The sequence below is a fragment of the Eulemur rufifrons genome, chromosome 28, assembly GCF_041146395.1.
Source record: "Eulemur rufifrons isolate Redbay chromosome 28, OSU_ERuf_1, whole genome shotgun sequence".
Lineage (NCBI taxonomy): Eukaryota > Metazoa > Chordata > Mammalia > Primates > Lemuridae > Eulemur > Eulemur rufifrons.
Genome location: NC_091010.1, coordinates 69,622,947 through 69,640,952, shown reverse-complemented (window position 1 = coordinate 69,640,952; position 18,006 = coordinate 69,622,947). Strand labels below are relative to the sequence as shown.

Here is an 18,006-nt window from a genome sequence, read left to right as displayed (position 1 = left end):
GAATGTGCATTAAGGAAAAAACCTAACTTACCAAATCTGTGATAGCAAATATTCTTGTTTAGGATAAAGGGAAGTTAAAAGTTGACTTAAAAATATAAAAGGACAGGCCGGGCGCGGTGGCTCACGCCTGTAATCCTAGCACTCTGGGAGGCCAAGGCTGGAGGATTACTCAAGGTTCGGAGTTCAAGACCAGCCTGAGCAAGAGCGAGACCCCCGTGTCTACTAAAAATAGAAAGAAATTAGCTGGACAACTAAAAATATATATAGAAAAAATTAGCCGGGCATGGTGGCGCATGCCTGTAGTCCCAGCTACTCAGGAGGCTGAGGCAGAAGGATCGCTTGAGCCCAGGAGTTTGAGGTTGCTGTGAGCTAGGCTGACCCCATGGCACTCTAGCCTGGGCAACAGAGTGAGACTCTGTCTCAAAAATAAATAAATAAATAAATAAAAGGACAGGTGGCACTTATGGAGAAAAAGTGGTATGCAAATCATTTAAGTTTGACACAAGTACACAAGAGAATTATGGACACTTCTGCCATGATTCACACACATCCCTGAAGCAAATGGCTTCATGAAATTTCAGTTAAAATTCTAAATATTTCCATCTGCATTTTAAAAGTTTTACTTACACAAAGATTTTCATTTTAAATAGAAAAAGAAACGTTCTCACGGATGAATGCCCCAAAGAGCCTTATCAAACACCAGAGGCAAGAAACCCACCATCGTGGGCACCCTAACTCCTGGCAAGAGGCAAGGCCATGGCCACCTCTGTGCCTTGTGCAGGCTGCCCTCTGCACACACTCAGCGTGGATCAGCTCTGTGCTCTGTACACAATCAAAACAGAGAGGGGAAACAGCCTGAGCTGAAGAGACGGCAGCCTCAGTGTTCAGAGCTCATCTCACCTAGGAATAGGCACTTCCTCCTCCGTTGGTCCCATCCTTCCTTACTGTCCTGAGACTGTCCTTACCAGACAGTATCACGGAGCCTTAACTGCTCAGATCAACAGGCTGGGATAACTTAATGAAGACTACATGCCACAAGAACCAAAAAAAACCTTAAGAATGATGAGGTGAATTTAGCCATCCTATTTAAGGCCCGCACCACAGAAGACTCGTGGTGCAATTATTTTTCAAATATGTTAGAACTGGAATCAAAAATAATGCCGTTGAAATTTTCATGGGCCTCAGAATGTTCTCAAACTATTTGAAGGGCCAACTCAATAGGTTTATCATGATGATTAAAGTCACCTGTGATGCTGAGAACACACTGCTGTCTTTCTGCTCTTTGTCCCGACTACTCACCTGGAGTAAGGACGAAGTGCTTGCTGTGATGCACTCAATGAGAAATCACTTTCCTCGCAAGTGTTTCTCGATCATTCACTACTGGTGCTTTCTGAAATGAGTCTCTGCACCTGCAGCATCCTACCCTGCCTCTGCAATTTCCGCAACGCCAAACTCCAATGCGAGGCCATCAGAAAAAAAGATTTTCAGTTGTATTTTCCAAAGCTGTAAAGAGATCTTTCACCAGTGAGGGGAGCCATTGCACTGGCCTAAGAGTTGTTCTAAACACTGTCAGTCTCCAGTTGCCGCAGACTGCCTTTCTTAACTGCCACAAGATGCTCACATGCTAAGAAAATGAGATCTGAAGTAGATTAATTACAGTAACAGTACATTTAACATCACTGTAAAGATATACTTTTTTCACACAATTATTGTTAATAATTTGAAGATGTTTATTGCATTCTATTTTTGGTGGGGAAAAAACATTACATTTATTTAGCACAACCTTGTGAAATATACAAAGTGTAACTTGGTCAGAAGCATTTTTCTATTCCTAGTCCATTTCTGAGGACTAAATCATGAACTTCTCCCACTATAATTACTTCTTGCAATAGTTGGGCACCAAGTTTAATTTTCTCCTCTCAGTATAGGCAGCAATTCACCATTTTCTTTCAATTCCTAAAAATAAAAAACAATAATAATGTCCATTTGCATATATTTAAAAAATGAAAACATCTAATCACAGCTTGCATCTATATCTGAGAACCAAAAGAAATACCTAGTGGATTAAAACTCTCATCTTACAATACCTTCAAATTAAGTATTACTCAAAAAAAAACTGAATGTACTATCAGATTACAAAATTAAAAAGGTATTCTATTATAAAACCAACAGATTGTTTAACATTAGCAAACAGCCACTGGAGCAAAACAATGAAGCCCTGTTTAAATTTTAGCAATAAAAAAGCACAATGAATCAAGTGATATCCAAGGTTGAAGAACCAAGCAAAATGATGTTAAAAGCCTATTCCAATACGATGCTCACTCCACTCCTGTTCCTCCACTCACAGAGAAGAAACAGGTTTCACTATTTCAACCCAACCTGGGAATCTGTCTGTCTCACGAAAAGCTATAGTACCCGTAAGATGCAAAGGCCAGAAACCATTAAAAAGATGTAACAATTCAGAAACAGAGATACACCATCGAAAGAGCTACTATTAGGTTAACTTAAACTGCAGGACAGGCTCTCCGCTCTCTGTGCCTATTTTTCAGATTTAAAATCTAGAGTACAGCCATTAAATTTGAATGTGAGAATAAATGATAAATAAGATTTTCTAGTTTAAAACAAACATTTAATTTGATGTAACATTTCAGGTTATCATTATGCAGCATCAACATCAATCAATAAAACCACTAAAAGCCACATGACCAGGTCCTCTCTGGATTCAACTCAAACAGGAGTGAGTATGTCACACAAAACTCCAGATGACTTTTAGTAATGTCCAGGGATCTTCTACTTATCTAACAAGCAGACATCCTGCTGCACCAAGCCACCCAGCAGGACTCCTCTGAGCACATAATCCAGAAGGCAGCAGCCAGGCCGCTGAGCAGAAAGGGCCAGGCGGCTCAGCGGAAAGGGCCCGGCGGCTCAGCGGAAAGGGCCCGGCGGCTCAGCGGAAAGGGCCCGGCGGCTCAGCGGAGAGGGCCCGGCGGCTCAGCGGAGAGGGCCCGGCGGCTCAGCGGAAAGGGCCCGGCGGCTCAGCGGAAAGGGCCCGGCGGCACGCGGGCAGAGTCTGGACTCAATGGCTGACTGGCTACAGGATGGGACAACTCTCCTGCACGCGTGGCTCTGTCCTCATCTACTGACTGAGAGTAAGAATTCCGCCTTCCGGGGCTGCGGAGTAACCTATGTAAAGCACCAAAGCCGTGCGCCCCGCTCACTGTTAAGTGCTTCAAATAAGGCAATTCTCATCATCATCACTGCTGTTAAAATGAGCCAGCAGCTGAAACAGCAGCCTTACCTAAATATCCCAAATCTCTCTCAACTGTTTTAAGTCCCCGCACTCTGCAATAGCCATAGTGAACCGTTTACTCTTTCGAGGCAGGATTAACTCACTGAGTCTATATTAGTAGCTCTTTTTCTCAGGACGTTACATTGACTGAGTCATTGGGTAACTGAGTAATTCATTAGTTTATTCAGTCATTCAGCAAAAACAAGTACTCATTACTCCAACAGAGGCCAGCCAGAGTCAGCCCTTCTGGAACATGTCTTAACTGAACTAAAGGGGAAGAACTGCAACACGTAAGAAACAGACCAAAACGGCAACATAAGAGCTATCCCTACATCTTCTCAAGGAAAAATGTGAACAATATCACAAATTTCAAATGTATATGTTCTTAGCAGGTGAAAATAAAAAATCACATAACACCCTGTTATATACCTAAAAAGAAGTTACTTATACAGCTTAGCTTTAGAATTAAATGAGATTTATTGATTGTATCTTCCCAAGAGTTACCAATGGCTAAGGTACAGGCTATAAAACATTCAGACAAGAAGAGGCTCAAGAGTATTTGGGGTTTGAGTACTGTTGTGTTTTACAAAATTAAGGGAGGGTGTGTGTGTGTGTGTGTGTGAGAGAGAGAGAGAGAGAGAAATAAATGCAGACCTAGTTTTGTTGCTTCAGGGCTACTAAAAAGCTACATTGTTAGACATTTTTTTTCCTCCAAGAATGAGACATTTTCCTAGGAAATATGCCTCACTGGCTTGTTTAAGAAGTGTGATACCAAACCCCGAACTCTGCAAGAAATAAAACCTGCACCAATACCAACCACAGGATAAAAAAACAGCCTCGGCAGTCAAAGGAGCTCAAGCTGTTTTTATAAAACACACCGGTCCAAAGTACCAATGTCACTTCAGTGTTAGGTTAGAGTTCCTTCACTTTACAAAAGTATGTTGTTAAAAACTTTTACTTTACACTATAAACAGAAATAGTGCTACTTAATACATGTTTTCCAATTCAAGTCAGAGATCTGACCTCAGAGAAAATTCTCCAATAGCGAGGCAAGAGGGAGGCCTGAGGCCAGTCTCCCAGCCCCGGCCCAGAGCAGCTGCCGGCAGCCCATCTTTTGTGCCAGTCGTGTTCATGCTCCCTAGTGGAGCCCGCATTCCTGCCCAGCCCCTCCACCCTGCCCACCCGAATACCACCCTCCTTAACACCACAATGCCCAGGGTAGGCCTGGGGTATGGTAGAGGGCTTGGGGTACTACAGCTGCAGCTTCCATTATTGTTTGGGGCTAACCTGGACAGCTATGAAGCCCACAGGTGGCGCAGGTGGGGCCGCCCTCAGTTCTAGACATTAAACGTGAGAAAACTCATGTCCATTTAAAACTCAATGAGAGTTTCCCTAAAGCAAACCAAAGCAGCACAATAACGTCTTCTGTCCATCCAACAACCATTTCCTACGCTCCTAAAATACACAGAGAACCAAGAAGGATTCAAAGGTATGTAAGAAACAATATCTTCTCTAAATCTGCTTACAGTCTAAGAGTTAACAGATTTCTTAGCATCTGAGAACCAAAGAGGGACCTGTATTTTCTTTCAGGAGACCCAGGGCGGTGACCCTCAGCCTGTGTCCAGCCGGGCAGCCCCGGGCCACAGGCCTCCTGCTCCTCATGTCACTCCGTGCACTCGAGGTACATGAGCAAGGTGAGAGAAGTTAATTACAGTAACACAGAACTTCAGGACCAGGAGCAAACGTTTCTGGTTAGAAGAATCTGTAAATGATTCACAGATAATTTGGGCCTTGAAGGATATTTACAAAAACAGATTTAAATATAGAATTCACAAGGAAATCCAAAGCGAAGGAAACTGTGAAGAAATACTGAAAGGCAGGAAAAAAATAGAAGAAAGTTGTGCAGGATTTAATTCAGTGTGAGTAGAACTATAACAGCTTAGCCACAGCCTAAGCATCTCTGAATGCCAGTCAGCGTGGACCGTGATTGGCAGTGAGCTGGGAGCCCCAAGAGGACGTGAAGAGGACCCTCCCCAGGGAGGATCATGCCATGGACGGGAGAGGGAGTGGCTCATTCAGGGAGGCGGGAGTAAGCACAGTGCCACACAGCAGAACAGTGAGAATCGCAGGACCTCAGGCACACGGAATCGCTGACACTGGTCTAGAGGTGACTGAATACGAGGCTGGAAAGAAAGGAGCCAAGGACAACCCCAACGTTTCCACTCAGTGTGCAACTACCATTTGTAAACATGCCGACGTTTCCATTCTTGAGGTTAGCAGATGAACTGACCTTACCTTGACAATGTCCAATCCTCCAACAAGCTCCCCTTTCACGTACAGCTGCGGGTACGTCGGCCAATTTGAGTAAGCTTTTAATCCTTGCCGAACCTAGAGAGATGACAGGAGCCCTGAAACCCTCCTATCAGACCCTTGCGAGTAAAGCTAAGACAAAGCACAAGACATAAAACATTGAACTTACTTCTTCATCCTCCAATATATCAAATGTTTCATATTCAACACTGCAAAAAGGAGAAAACATTTTAACAGGAAATACAGTTTTAAACAAAAACAGTAAACTATACATATTAATATTTGGTATTTCTAAAATAGTTAAGAAAACTAAATTAATTCATTGCTAACAAAATTTACTATAGACCAACGAAAATGATTTTATTTCTTAATTTGTCTGGTACTATACAGAATAAGTCACCCCAAAATAAAACTTTACCTGGACTTTTCTTTGGACAGTATTGGGTTAGACCTGGGGTTGGCAAACTTTTTCTTAAAGGGTGAGACAGTAAACATTTTAGCTTTGCGGGTCGGACAGTCTCTGCCACAACTGCTCAGCTCTGCTGTGTGGCACAGACGCAGCCACAGATAATGCGGAATCAATGGAGGGACATGGCCGTGTTCCAACACACCTTTATTTAGAGTTAGGCGGCCCAGCTACAACTTGCCAACCTTGGGCCAGACCCACATGCCCCCCAAACGAGCCTGTCATTAACTGAACACTCTCACCCACTTCTGGTGCCGACCCCACCCGCAGCGGCTGCTTCCTAGCCCACTGGAAGCCGCTCAGTGAGCAGAATGGAGAGTAACTGACACCCCACAGATGGGGAGGCTGGAGGGTCCCCAGCTGGGATGCTGACCACACTGCCTGTTCCCTTCACCTGAGGGAGACATGCTTTCCATGCTTAAATAAACTTATTTCACAGCACATGCTGTTAATATACATGAGACCGTAAGAAAGTTTTATGGCTTTACGCTGTACAAGGAACGGTACTTGTATAAAGAATGAAAAGTCACTGCATGGAAATCCAACCATATCCACTAGGAAGGCAGGTGGTCAGGCTCTCGCACACATGTGTGACTAAATCCTCACGGGGTGACTGTGGGTACAGGTGGACTTCCCAAATTAGGCTGAAGAAAATGCCACATATAAAAAACAACTAGACTTTCCATAAAACTGAAACCATCATAGAGAAGTCTTGTTTACTTGGTAAAATAAGTTCCCAAGGAAACTGTCTTCAGCACAGGGAACACTCAAAAAACTTAAAACAGGATAAATCAGGAGGAAGTACATAGGAATGTATGAAAGAAGAGGAAAAAAAGAAAAGACCCAATATAAGTCTTCATTCAAGTTGAACTGAAGGACACAGATCTCCTAACACTATGACAAAAATAACCAGTTCTAGAACTATTCATAAAAGACGTAGGAAGTACTGGGCCCAAGTGTATGTAGGTATGTGGAGTCCCTACAGCCAATACACCTCCTAAAGGTTACTTGTAAAAGAGATACCTACCCTTCACACCTCAACATACACTTGGTTCTCAGTTTCTCATTGTATGTGTAGTTTGGCTACTAAATAAAAAAAATAAGAATGGAGGAGAAAAAACAAAAAGCCACTTTCTCCATATACTTAGGACTCCCAGGAAGAAGTCTGCTCAAGTTAAAAGGAGCTCAGAGGCCAGGTGCAGTGGCTCACGCCTGTAATCCTGGCATTTGGGGAGGCCAAGGCAGGAGGATCCCTTGAAGCCAGGAGTCTGAGACCAGCCTGGGCAAGAGAACAAGACCTCATCTCTACAAAAAAAAAACAGAAAAATTAGCTGGGTGTGCAGGCACACACCTGTCGTCCCAGTTACTAGGGAGGCTGAGGCAGGAGGATCTCTTGAGACCAGGAGGTTGGATGTTGCAGTGAGCTATGATAACACCACTGCACTCTAGCCCAGGCAACACAGCAAGACCCTGTCTCCACAAAAACAAAAAAAGGAGCTCAAAGTCCCAGCAACCTTGGTTGCCGCAGAGTCGATCACATACAGTGAGTCTGGAGCTGGGTGGTCATTATCTCCCAAAGAAGCCCCTGCTCTGGGACAACTGGCACTTTCAACCCAACTGAATTAGACATAGGGGACAGAAAGCCAAACTGCAGAGACGTTCCACTGAAGACACGAGCTGGGTCAGAGCCAGTGTGTCAGCGCAGAAGACACCCATGGCCCAGGGGTAAAAAAATCAACTGTTTCTTTTTACATCCCTAAAGTTGTATTCAACCTGTGCTGCTCAAGTGACTACTTTCAATCAGCCCAAGAATTTTGTAATATTTTGAAGATGATTCAAAGAGATTCACAGACTTGGCTAATCCATTTAAAATTATGGTTAGAATATATAATTTTAAAAAGACGCAATCATGAAATAAGAAAATAAGCAAAGACATTTGACGAATCCTATAGAACACGTACTACATAGGTCCAAATAAGTAGTTGTGTTTTTAACTACAAAAATCAACTGTGATGTCCTTATCTGGCAGCGTCACCCCTGAGCACCAGCTTCTCCAAAAGTAGGAGCACTGTGATTTAACTCGCCCCACCTCTCAAATCCAGCTAATGGACCTTAGTATATGCCCATCAGTTTCGTGTATTGTTTAAAAACCAAAATTAAAAAAAAAAAAAATTAAGAACCACCTGTTAATATATTCTCCCTGAAATATCTTTATGCATGGTGAGAAAGTTAGTGACCTTCCTCTGGGAAAGTAGACAAATTTCTATTTTGGTCTAAGTTAAGGCATTCACAAAACATTATAGTAAAATGAACAGATACAGACATTACAGCTGAAAAGCACCAGTGGCAGAACTGAAAAGTTGGAATTTTTTTAAATACATCATTTGAAAACAAGATTTACATACCCAGTAGTATTTAATATTTCCAGAATTTGTTTACTGAATCCACATTTTGCTTCCTAAATTAAAAAAAAAAAAAATGACAAAGATTATATTTTTCCCATGACCAAGTGGAACAGTTGCAGCTGATGCTTTGTGAGCCAGCACAGCACTCGTCCAGAGCAGCCACCGCCAAACTCTGAGGGCTTCCTCACGTCCCCTTTTCCTTCAAGTACCGACCCATCAGGACATCAGTCCAGGTGTGTAACCCACAGATACCTTTGCGTAACCACACAGATCTGCGGTCCCCAGGCCCTGGACCACAGAGCTCTGCCACACCCCTGCATGCCTCTGAGCCACACAGCAGAAGGCGAGCAAAGCTTTGTCTGTATTACCAGCCTTCCCCATCTCCCCAGCCCCCCATCACCGGCAGCACCACCTGAGCCCCCCACCACCAGCCCTCTCCCATCCATGGAAAACCTCCTTCATGAAACCAGTCCCTGGTGCCAACAAGGTTGGGGATCCCTGAGCTAGATGACACGTGTTCTGGCAGTTCATCATCTTTGTGGTCAAAAAGTTCCTCTAAGTCAAACCTGGGTTGTCTACAGAGACCCCAGTTCATTCTTTATTTCATTCACACAGAATGATCTTCACTCACATAACCTCTTGCAGTGATCGTGATAATCATTTTCCTCTTCCCAAATGGACTTTTATTCCCATTTTTAAAAAATTCATCTTTACATTATAGAGTACCAAACTTTTTTCGGGTTATGGAAATCTTAAGCTTTCTTTTCATGCCACACAGAACCCTAAATCCCAGCAATCTTGTAGAAAAGATTTGGTACAACATAAATATTTTAATAGCTCTAATAACACTGTTCCCGAAATGTATGAATACTTTCTCCGCCTCCAGAAAAATACATTTTTAAGAATTACAATCTGCCTTAAACAATCAAGAAAAAAAAATTATTTTATCATTACTGGGAATTATTATCTTCCTCTATTGTTTTAATAAATACATTGAACAAGTCAAAGAATCTTAGTCCTAACCTGGTGATTCCAACATGCTGAAATTTGTATTAACATTTTCCTTGTTATTACTTTCATTATACTAATTATGTTAATTAATTAGTTTCATTTATACTAGTTATATTAACTTTCAATCTAGTTATGGCAACCTGACTGATTCTCAAACGGCCCTGTGAGGCACTACGATGTCCATTTACAAAGGGGGAAATGAAGCGCTCTGTATTGAAGCTACTTGCCCAATGTGTCTTGGCTGGTAAGTGGGCTGTTTCTTTACGCCCAGCAGCCTCACCTTTCAGAGTTTCAGTTTGCTTATCTCTAAACAGGCCAAGCTCTGTCCATACTTGCCTACTTCAACACTGGTTGAGAATTAAGTAAAGTTAACAGGTTCAATTCCTATGAAGACTGCAAAACACGATATAAATGTACATGGCTGGTTTTTAGAAGTCACTGCCCTAATTCCAATCTGAAAGACAATTAGTTTTGCTCAAACTATCAGTGGACACAATCTATCAAACCTGATACTCAGAATGATGTACAATCAACATATACTTTCACCAAAAACGCTACAAGAACCATCCCATTACAAGTAAGAATTGCCAACTGTTTTACTCATTCATCAAACAGATACAGAGCACACATGCCGTAGCCAGGGTTTCTTTTCCATGTCAATAAAGGATCTAAAGGATGATCTAGGTGCAAACCTGAGCACTGCCAGGTTCCCTGCATTCAGGAAGTGCAATGACCCAACTGCACACAACAGCAGTCCACAAACGCAAACAGAGGGTAATGAAATAGCAACTAACAGAACCAGTAAAGTGTTAACAGTGTTGACCATGTTAGTTCTCTCCTTAGTTCATTTGTTCCCTGACAAAGTTTGGCAGCAGAAAGAAATGCACCCCACTGAGATGTTGATGATAAAGTCAAGCAAAATGTAGATTACTTTGTTTGATCTCCATAAGCACCAATTAAGGCCTGGATAACTTCCTGATACCACTACAGCTTCATTAGCTAAAGCTAGAAAAAAAAGATTTAACTGTCCCCTTGTTGCAGATGTTAACATCAAAAGAAATTACAAATAAAACCATTTTTGAGTTCTTTACCTGTTTGTTTCCTTTCATAAAGAGCATCACAGAAGCTTTATTTGTCAGCACTTTGAGCCTAAAGAGAGAAAATTGATATAAAATGGCTCAGCTCAATTATTAAACACCACTTTTGCTCCGCTTCATGAGTAACATGCATATTTGAGGGATAGCAGGATGATAGTTCACAGCTTTGAGTGGTACTAAACAAGCAAAAGCATTGACATTTTCCTTTATTTCATTCTGTCCCTAAGCCACTGTAAAACACAATATGGCTTTTAAGGCAATGAATGTTCCTTCAAGTTGCAATTTAAGCCCATCAACTCACAGTACTAAAAAAAAAAAAAAATAATAACCAATTCAGTAAGGAATCGTTCAATAGGGGGCCTCTATATGGAACCCACCCAAACTTTCCAGAACTAGATCTTGCATGCACCATCTTCCATCACCATGCCACACACCACTCCACACTTGTAAGGCTCACAAGGTCAGACCTGGAGGGTGAAGGCGTTAAACCTCAGAACATCAACTTAACAGAACTCGAATGCTCTCATCTTAACTTTATATTTAATATTTTATACAGTCTTTCAAACATCATAATCTAACTTGAGTTTTAATTATCTGAACATAGTCAAAAGCTTACTCACAAAACTCAGGAAAAGTCAGTGCTGGGACAGGCCCCTAAAGTACCTAAGCCCCAGAGGGTCACACCACCATGTTCTCATTCCACTGGTGTTATAGATGATTCATGGCTCCAAATCTCCTCATAGGTAAAAGTTACCACAAATGAAACGCACAAATCATGCACGTAGCCATGTCATTGACACTGCCAACAGAGTAGGATTAGCTCGTTCTCAGAAAAACAGTGAGAGAGACGGAACAGCACGCTGACCCCACAGACCACTTAGCCAGGGACCCAGCCACCTGCATCGCTCTGCACTGGCAGAAGAGATGTCACAAGTCCACAAACTCCACCTCTTGCACTTTGTTCACTGGGAACTCTTTAAATTATTACTCAAAATACGCTGAATTTTTACTTTCTATGTAATTCTAGCCTTGGTGTCTGAAGGCACAGATTTAGAAGCAGCACATTAGGAAAACAGAGAAGGTCTGTTGGAGACAAGGCCATAAACAGCAGCAAGTTTGTAATTAGCAGAGAGGAGGAAAGTCAACTGAACAGCAAATACAAGCATACAAAAAGCACAGCTGTCCCTAGAGGCTACACAGCCTCCATGAGCCAACGGCATCGCCAGGCTACAGCCAAGAACCACAGGTAAGGACACCTGGAATGAACACAGGGATGAGGACGATCACTTTCTTATGAAAAAGGCAGGAAAGGGGGCAAACCACGTGAGACAGTGTGGCACTCAAAGGTCAGCTTGACATACATGGAATACTATTGATGGAGAGCACTTTATTAAGGGCAGACAATGAATGAGGTGTTTATTATTAAACACTTTTGGAAATTTTCAGAATGTTAGATAGTAAACTTGAGCCCCAACTATAAATAGCTGATGTGCAGATATATTTCAAGGTAAATTCCTTTGTAAACTTCTGCGTTAATTCAAATTTATTACAATAAAAATCCCTGTAAGTTTCCCTACACACCAAACTCCAACATTCCTATAAGAGAACTTCTCCAAAAGCTGACTGAGATCTTTCATAAAACAAATACAGATTTTACAGCTCCAAAATCTGCTTGAATTCAAGTTATCACGGTTTAGAAAGGCAATGAGAAGCACCCAGTCTGTTTAAACATGTCCTGCAGCACACAAATGAGAAGCACCCAGTCTGTTTAAAGGTGTCCTGCAGCACACACGTTAGCTTTTCACACCTGACACTTGTCACACGCAGCACCCTACAGCGGGACAGCACCCGCAGCAGCCATTCAGGCCGCACAGAAGAAAACACAACTGTGCCAAGTTTAAGCCATGGGCTTAAATAAGACAACTGGATCCTGGCTCTGAAATGCACAGAGGTAAGCAAAACTTGGTCATTTCACAGAAACAATGACATTTGTACAAAAGCAAAGAATATCCCCCACATATTCATTAAATTGGCACTAAAATTCCTCCAACGTAAATTAGAGCTTCCAAGTTTGCGTGATCAGCTTGACTGTAAACAGCAAAATGATGACCACTAGAATGCAAACACCAAATCCTTGATTTCTATTCAGAAAGAAAATGCAAAACTGAGGATTTAAAAGTGTTTTCAATAATAAATGGTAGACTATTTAAAACTTTTTAAAACACTTACCTTTCCTCTAATTTGGGAGCTTTGGGGCAAACTGTATCTAGTTCTTCAGATGCTTCTAGCTCCTGAAATATCAGTTTAAGAAAAAAATTTAGTATAACATAAACCTCCTTGATCATACCATAATATAGACTATTGATCAATCGCCTCATCAGAAACACTGTATTTACTGCAGGTTCTTATTAATATAGAGATTTATAAGAAAGCTGTATTTTAGATTTATTACAAAACTTAAAAAAAGCTGTCTGGGTGATCGGCATGCTTATAGCTGTGACTCTGGAGGTATAAAGGTAATTTATGTAACCAAAGCATTTGTACCCCCATAATATTCTGAAATTAAAAAAAAAAAAGGATGTTCTAAATGAAATTTCTTTACAAGGTACAGACTTCTCAATTCTAACCTTAATTATATCAAGTCCTCCTATGAGCTCTCCAGAAACATAGAGCTGAGGATAGGTTGGCCAATTGGAATAGGTTTTGAGTCCCTGTCGAACCTCTTCATCTGAGAAGATGTCAAAACTGCTAAATTGAATATTATGTTTGTGAAGAATCTCCACCATCTGCCTGCTGAAACCTGCATACAGAGAAAGAAAATAAAGAACACATTCACATGATAAATTAATTTGAAGTACGCATCTACTGATACAGACATCTGTGTCTTATTTTGCCAATGATTTAATTAGCATGGCAGAATAGTATATAAAGAGAAAATAAATTCCAAGAATCCCTTATTTGACCTCAAACCCTACCACGTTAACCATACCATTAACAAAGCTGTGAGTATTAAAAAAAATGTGGTGTGTGTATATTTATCAAAGTTCCTCTTCAATATTAGGAACTTTTTTGTTGTTGAAGGAGAAACAAAAAGCAAAGCCCTAAAGCCCAGACACCTGCTCCATCCATCCAGCAAGGGACACAGGAAGATGCCCTGGGTGGTCACCTCCCAGCACTTTCCTCCCAATCAGGAGACTGACCTGGACACCCTGGACAGTCCTCAGCTCTCCTGTTGTGAATCCACGAGAACCAACTCCGGGGGAGGGGGAAAACCTGCAACTGCTACTTGACTGTACTGAAAACCCAATTCTGTTTAGTTTCTATTGCCATTTTACTACTTCCTGAGTATCCACGCCAGAAGTTCTCAATCTTTACCATCTCTAAGTAGGATAAATTAAAAATCAAGAAGGAATGTGTTCTCTTTTAGTCTAAAATCGGTATAGCACATTGAATTTTAAAGCTATCTTCTCTGTTGTCATATATGAACTGTCAATAGACCGACGGTATTCTTTCTCATCTCGTGTCATAACTTGACAGTTTCTTTTCTAAAACTATTTACGTTCCGCAAAGTATGTAATGTGATTTTTTTTTTACTACACTGTAGTGACAATTTTATGTTCCATGATTTCATTATACTTTTGTGACACATTTTTATTCTCTACTTTTTTGACATCATCTTATTATGACATTAGCACTGAAGAATAAGAGTGTGAATATCAGTCTTTTATAAACCTATTAGTCTAGACTAAAACAAAGATATTTTTCTTTCCATAAGCTAATTCTTCTCAATTTTTTTCCAGTCCTTTGTACGACCCTAGTCTTTCATACTTCATTCTTCTTTTCAAATATAGTTGTAATTCACTGGAAAATATCTATTTTTCAGATTCAAAATTCCTATAAGACTTAACAGCGTCAGCGATTATTTTTAAATAAAATCAAATCATAAAATTCAGTATAAGATTAATTGTAAGAATAAGCTTTACCTGATATCATCCAAAACATGTTTACTATTAAAACATGGATCTACAACTGAGCTCCAAACATTTTCGAGATCTACAGTTTACTGAGACGCACTAGCATTTATTTGTATAGCATATAAGTTGCTTTTCCTATAACTGAAGTGTTAAGTTCATGTACAGCCTGAAGTAAAACACTGATTCTGAAATTTTTCATTCATCTGGGAGTTCATTAGTAAACAGCTAACAGCTGATTGCTGATGGTTATTCTGTTGCCAATATATTAACTCATTTCTACTGTAACTGACTGAGAAAAAGCTTTATTTTAGCTTTAGGCAATTACATGCAGACTAGGAAGATTGATTTGGTAGTACTTCATTTTTAAGGGTTAAAGTGGCAGACTAGAAATGTTATGCTCAAGCATAAAATAGTAAGAAGGTTTTATTCTAATAACAAAATACTTGCACACTTTTTAAAGAAAAATGCATGCATGCAATACAAAGACTTAGAAGTAGAAAACTCGTGTTCAACTGCCATAGAATCACCATTTCTATCCATAGTCATTTCTACTCATGACATGAATGATAAGCCTAACTGCCACATCTAATGACTATCTAACAATAAAACCATAAAGAATACTTCTGAACCTGCTGTTTTTGTGTCTGATTTAAAATGTAAAACCCAGTTAGATGACTCTCACTGCAAGAGACATTTCTGGACTGTGGTTCAAATACCTTTTGCTTTGCTAAAAGCTTTGTGAACTGAAATAGTTACAAGAACTCCCAAATAACTTAATCAACCTACTTAAGGATTTAACATTCTGTTTAAAAAGATGTATACAGCAGTGCTTCTGGAAACTCTTCTAAAACTTAAGCACATTCCTGTCTTCCTGAGGAATACAGAATACGCACAATCCAATTCTTTGACAGCTGCGACCCTATCAATGTCAGGCTCATAACGCACGGTACAATTCTGCAGGTAGAGCCCAACTGGAGGATAAGACGACGGAACTGTGACCTGTGCAGGGGGCCAAGTCCAAGGAGGCTCCAGGGCAACCCTGAAAATGGTTTTCACAGTTTCCTGGATATAAAATTTAAATGTTATTCATTCATACTTTTTCTGATTAACACACAGCAAGGTAGAGGCCAGCTAATCAAAAATCAAGCACAGCTTTACTCCACAATAGGAGAAGGCAGTGTTACTGGAGGTAGGGCTTTCAAAGTGAGTTCTGTGCAAAATAAGGAAAGAACAGCTACTTAAATTCACGAGATTGGATGACCACTGTTTTTATAAGGGGAGCTTTGCCTACACTTCTCTAAAGTGCCAATGGAGAAGCAAAAACAATTCTTCACTAAGCGGGCTCAGAAAAGAACAGCAGAGGATGAAAGTCATCTTTGTAAGAAAGATGTTTAAACTGTAACAAAGCAATTTAAAGAGGAACACAGTCTGTGTAGCGATGCACACAGAAAAGGGAAAACAGAATTAGAGCAGAATCGATGAAGAAAGTGCCCGGTCACGGTCACAATAAAAACATTTTCCAATTAATTCTATGTAAATATTTTGTTTAAGAATAGCAACACCCTAAAATGATCTACTTGCTATATATGATAGACATGTAGCAGAAATCTAGACACCAGGAAACAAAAATGCCTATTGAAAATATTGTTGGCCGGGCGCGGTGGCTCACGCCTGTAATCCTAGCACTCTGGGAGGCCGAGGCGGGTGGATTGCTCAAGGTCAGGAGTTCGAGACCAGCCTGAGCGAGACCCCGTCTCTACTAAAAATAGAAAGACATTATATGGACACCTAAAAATCTATATAGAAAAAATTAGCCGGGCATAGTGGCGCATGCCTGTAGTCCCAGCTACTTGGGAGGCTGAGGCAGTAGGATCGCTTTAGCCTAGGAGTTTGAGGTTGCTGTGAGCTAAGCTGACGCCACGGCACTCACTCTAGCCTGGGCAACAAAGTGAGACTCTGTCTCAACAAAAAAAAAAAAAAAAAAAGAAAATATTGTTATGAAAATTATCAATAAAACAGTACTTGAACAAAAGAAACTGTTAAATCATATGTATTTAAACATCTTTTAATTCCCTAATTGTCTTTCACTATCTAAATGTCTAACAACACCATGTTTTGCAGAATGCTGACGTGTTTTAAAGCTTCTTTATTCTAACTACTTATTTGTACAGTCTTCTAAATGCCACTCAGTTAATATAAAAATGTCTAGCAATACATCTTAAATCCAATTTAATGAAATAAAAAGCAGAAAAACAATTATTTCTAAGTTTATCTCTACTTGAATAATCATACAACATCTGCATTAAAAAGGCCCTCTAAGATTGGCTTCACCCACCACCACCAGGAGGAATTAAGGGCACAAGGAGGGTCCTGGACTTGTCCCCAGTTACTGGGGCAGTAGAGGTGGGCCTGAAGCTCGTGGGCATGGCACACACACAGTCTACCACACTTCCATCAGACCCCTCTCCTCTGGTGCCTGTCCATCCCTTCCCCAAGCTTCAATTTTGCCACCTGCCAACGTCATTAGGTTATCATCCAGAAAAGACTGAGCGACTGCTACTGTCCTATCCCAAAGATGAGACGACTGTGTTGGTTTTGCTATGTATAACCTGTCATACAGGTGCACCCACATTTCACAGCCAGTTCTACTGCACTTCAGACTTGAATGAAGGTACTGAAAATCCATTTGGCTGATATGGTAAGTTCTTGTTATTAGGCTGCCACTCAAAGTACCAGAAATGAGTTTCATGCCTAATATGAGGTGAATGGGAACCAGTTGCAACCCCATTAAAAACAAAAGAACACACAAACTTAACACCACACGGAGACTGTCTTTGCTATCTTTAGTTAACTCTAGCACAGACTAAGTTAGCTCTGCAACACATAAATAGCAGGCCTATGTAAACACCGGCAAGGAAATTTTTCAGGCAGTACTAACAGAAAAGGAAACCATTTCTTTATCTTTTATAACAGAATTCATCATGAAACTTTATTTTTAAAACTAGGCTTTTTCATAACGTAATAGGTAATTTGATTACCCTATAGGGAAGAATTTAGAATTAAATTCTCACTGCAAGCTTGACTATTTTTATAAAGTCACACTGGACACGCCATAATCATATCAATAGCATGCTTAATTCTACTGCCACCTATCTTAATAAACTCCCTCCCGTGCAGTTGAAACAAATACTCTTAAGAGTCTCAACAGCATCATCAAAAGGCATTAAGTGCTCAATTATGCAACACACTAGTGGTGTACTAGGCATAGTAAAAAGAAAACAACATAAACCCAATACCAGAGGGGTCAAATAACTCTAAAACCTACTTAAGGACAAAACTCTAAGCATACATGGGTACAGAAAACAAGAGTGACTATCAGCCAAGAATTAAGACTCTTTAAATTACTAACAGCTATAAATTAGAAATAACAGCAATTGGTGAATAACACAATCAT

General features: G+C 40.5%; 1 protein-coding gene across 3 annotated transcripts in view; it reads right to left on the bottom strand.

The window, feature by feature from the left end:
• Positions 1-267: 267 nt before the first annotated feature.
• The window catches only part of GLRX3 (glutaredoxin 3), a 34,464-nt gene continuing 16,725 nt past the window's right edge, over positions 268-18,006 (bottom strand). For 2 of the 3 annotated variants that reach the window (XM_069460118.1, XM_069460116.1), the window contains 7 exons: positions 13,206-13,378; positions 12,808-12,869; positions 10,573-10,630; positions 8,471-8,523; positions 5,769-5,808; positions 5,585-5,677; positions 1,650-1,956 (listed from right to left, as the gene is read on the bottom strand). In XM_069460118.1, the coding sequence (XP_069316219.1) occupies positions 1,906-1,956; positions 5,585-5,677; positions 5,769-5,808; positions 8,471-8,523; positions 10,573-10,630; positions 12,808-12,869; positions 13,206-13,378 (530 nt within the window). In that variant the 3' untranslated portion in view covers positions 1,650-1,905. Of the gene's footprint in view, positions 420-1,649; positions 1,957-5,584; positions 5,678-5,768; positions 5,809-8,470; positions 8,524-10,572; positions 10,631-12,807; positions 12,870-13,205; positions 13,379-18,006 lie in introns of those variants that run through there. The other variant, XM_069460117.1, reaches the window with a different exon arrangement.